Genomic DNA, 2,600 nt, shown 5'->3' on the forward strand with positions numbered 1-2,600 from the left:
CTTGTTGTTCTGGTACTACGGGTTTTCCTGATTTTCCTGGTTTTCCTGGTTGCCCAGATTTGCCTGATTTTGGTAATTGTGCTGGTTGATCTGGTTGTACTGAGTTTCCTGGTTGTGCCGATTGATCTGGTTCAACTGGGTTTCTTGATTGTTCTGATTGTTCTGGTACTACTGGTTTACCTGATTTCCCTGGTTTTCCTGATTTTGCAGATGTTAGCGGTTGTGCTGGTTGATCTTGTTTTCCTGATTGTACTGGTTTTCGTGCTTTATCAGATGGCCCATGATGTCCATGGTGTATGTGACGATCTTGATGTCCATCGTGTTTAGTGTATCCATGATGGCCATGCTGTTTATGTTTATGTGAGGTGTGCTTGTGTTTATTTTCATGATTTATAGAGACAGCGTTTCCAGATTGGACAGGCTTTTCCAATTGTCCTGGTTTTCCAGATTGTCCATCCTTCTTTGCATCGCTGGCATGATCATCAGTCAGAGAATCGCCAATTGGCTTTTTCATTTGTTTAGTATGTTTAGCATTGCTGGCAGGAGCAGCAGTAAGAGAATCACCACTTGGCTTTTTTAATTGATCAGCCTGTTCAGCATGGCTGGGAAGAGCATCAGTAGAAGCATTGTCAATTGGCTGCGATAATGGTCCAGGATTTCTAAATTGTTGAGCTTTCTTAGGAACGATTGAAGGATCATCAGTAGCAGGATCTTCAATCGGCAGCGACGAACCTAATTCTGTAACAGGCGAAAAGAATTTTATTAATCTACAAGGTTAAAGAGCAATTTAAACGGAAATATTACATACATGGAAAAAATAAGCTTCTGCAACTCACCTTGACTGTTTCAGACTTTAAAATAAGCCACAAATTTATAAATATTTTATATAATATTAAAAGATTTAAAACAATGAAAAAATTAATCTTTACAAATTTTTCATTCGCGAAGAATTTAGCCATTCAATGTTTATGCACAAACTATTTCAGTATTGATTTCACCCTTATTGTAGAACCTTCTCTAGCCTCCCTTCTAAGAAACATTTTTATCCTGAAAAATTTTGGCGATTTCCAAATTCTTCAAACGATTTTCAGGTTGAAAAAATACATATATTAATTCTTATAATTGAATTTTGATTTTTGATTTTTGAGTCGTAGGTGTCTTTTGAGATTTCTCTTTTCGTTAACAAACCTTCTTATAAAATCGAATGCTTTCTTCAAGTAAGAAAAATATTTAATATACAATTTAATAGATTATGATCCAATTCTATACTGAAATATTAATAATTTTGTTTGGATATCAAAAACGAATAGGACAAGTAACGTTCTTCCGAGAAAATATATTTACTATTTTTTTATTTTTCGGCTACTCAAAACCCATATTTTGAATCATGAAAAATAAAGAAATAATCTGAAAGATATCGACGAAGAAAAAATATTACCTTATCTATTTAAAAATACATGAGTTTCAATACAAATAATCTCGATATATCAGAAATATTGGAAATATTATAAAAATAAATTAATAAGTCTCGGAAATGTTTATAAACTAAATCCATGATAGAAGACTTCACGTAAGGTCGATATTTTGAGAATGGGATGAAAAATTTCATTCCATAATTTATTTTATTATACTCACCAACAAGAATCGCACAGGAAAAAAGTGCAATAGCAAGGCAGAACTTCATTTTCTCAAATTAGAGAAAACTGAATTTTCTAGATTTGCGATGAAAATGATGAATTTTGGAAGAATCCGGACTTATATATAGACTAATCGTTATCTCATTATAAACCATGAAATATCTCACGCCGAATTAAAATTATCCTATGGAAGGATATAATTTATTAACTCATATATCTGTCTTACATAAGACTTGAAAATTTCCATTTTACGTATTTTTGTCGTTTAATTTTACAACATGAATGACGCATTAAGTCCTAAATTTATCTAAGTTATACACGTAACTTAACATTGCACCAGCAATCTTAAGATAAATGGAAAGATATTTCATCAATATTCTCTGCCTTCATTTTGTTATACTTAATATAAATTAATATATGTATGGCACTAGGAATTTTGCGCTCTAATTTATAGTACAGGACTACATTTTTTCGGCAAAATAAAGTAGAAATGGGAACCGCTTTTAACCCTTAAAGGACAGACCCTAAAATACACCTCCACATATTCTTGGTTGTAAACAAACACACGAGATATGCTCCAACAATATGAAATAGGAAAAAAATATTTCCAAATCCTTAATGACAAAATAACTATTCGAAAGAAAAAAAATTTTGTTTGAAGAAAAATGTAGGCAATTATAGATAAGAAAACCCGTGGGGTCACAGTGTTACATTTGAAGACAATAAAAAATAACCCTTTTTAGCGTGTAAATCCATGTTTGGTTCAAACGTAAGATTTACAGATGTTTGGTCACTTCTAGGACTGTGCGTAATATTTATTGTGTGCCTCACTTACACAAATACATGACCCACTAAAAGTTTGCATATACTAAAATTTTTTAAAATTTCCAAACTGGTGTAATCTGTTGTGAAACATGTAATTTTTCGCCAATTTTTCGTTTACAATTTTGCTATTTTTTTTTT

At 31.9% G+C, this 2,600-nt stretch overlaps 1 protein-coding gene across 1 annotated transcript in view; it reads right to left on the reverse strand.

The window, feature by feature from the left end:
- The window catches only part of LOC117182954 (glutenin, high molecular weight subunit PW212-like), a 2,708-nt gene extending 1,024 nt beyond the window's left edge, over nucleotides 1-1,684 (reverse strand). Inside the window, exons 1-2 of the mRNA XM_033376071.1 lie at nucleotides 1,636-1,684; nucleotides 64-738 (exon numbers count right to left, since the gene is read on the reverse strand). Of these exons, the coding sequence (XP_033231962.1) occupies nucleotides 64-738; nucleotides 1,636-1,684 (724 nt within the window). The remainder of the gene's footprint in view (nucleotides 1-63; nucleotides 739-1,635) is intronic.
- Between the last annotated feature and the right edge of the window lie 916 nt (nucleotides 1,685-2,600).

This window comes from Belonocnema kinseyi, chromosome 2 (assembly GCF_010883055.1).
Source record: "Belonocnema kinseyi isolate 2016_QV_RU_SX_M_011 chromosome 2, B_treatae_v1, whole genome shotgun sequence".
NCBI classification, from domain to species: Eukaryota; Metazoa; Arthropoda; class Insecta; order Hymenoptera; family Cynipidae; genus Belonocnema; species Belonocnema kinseyi.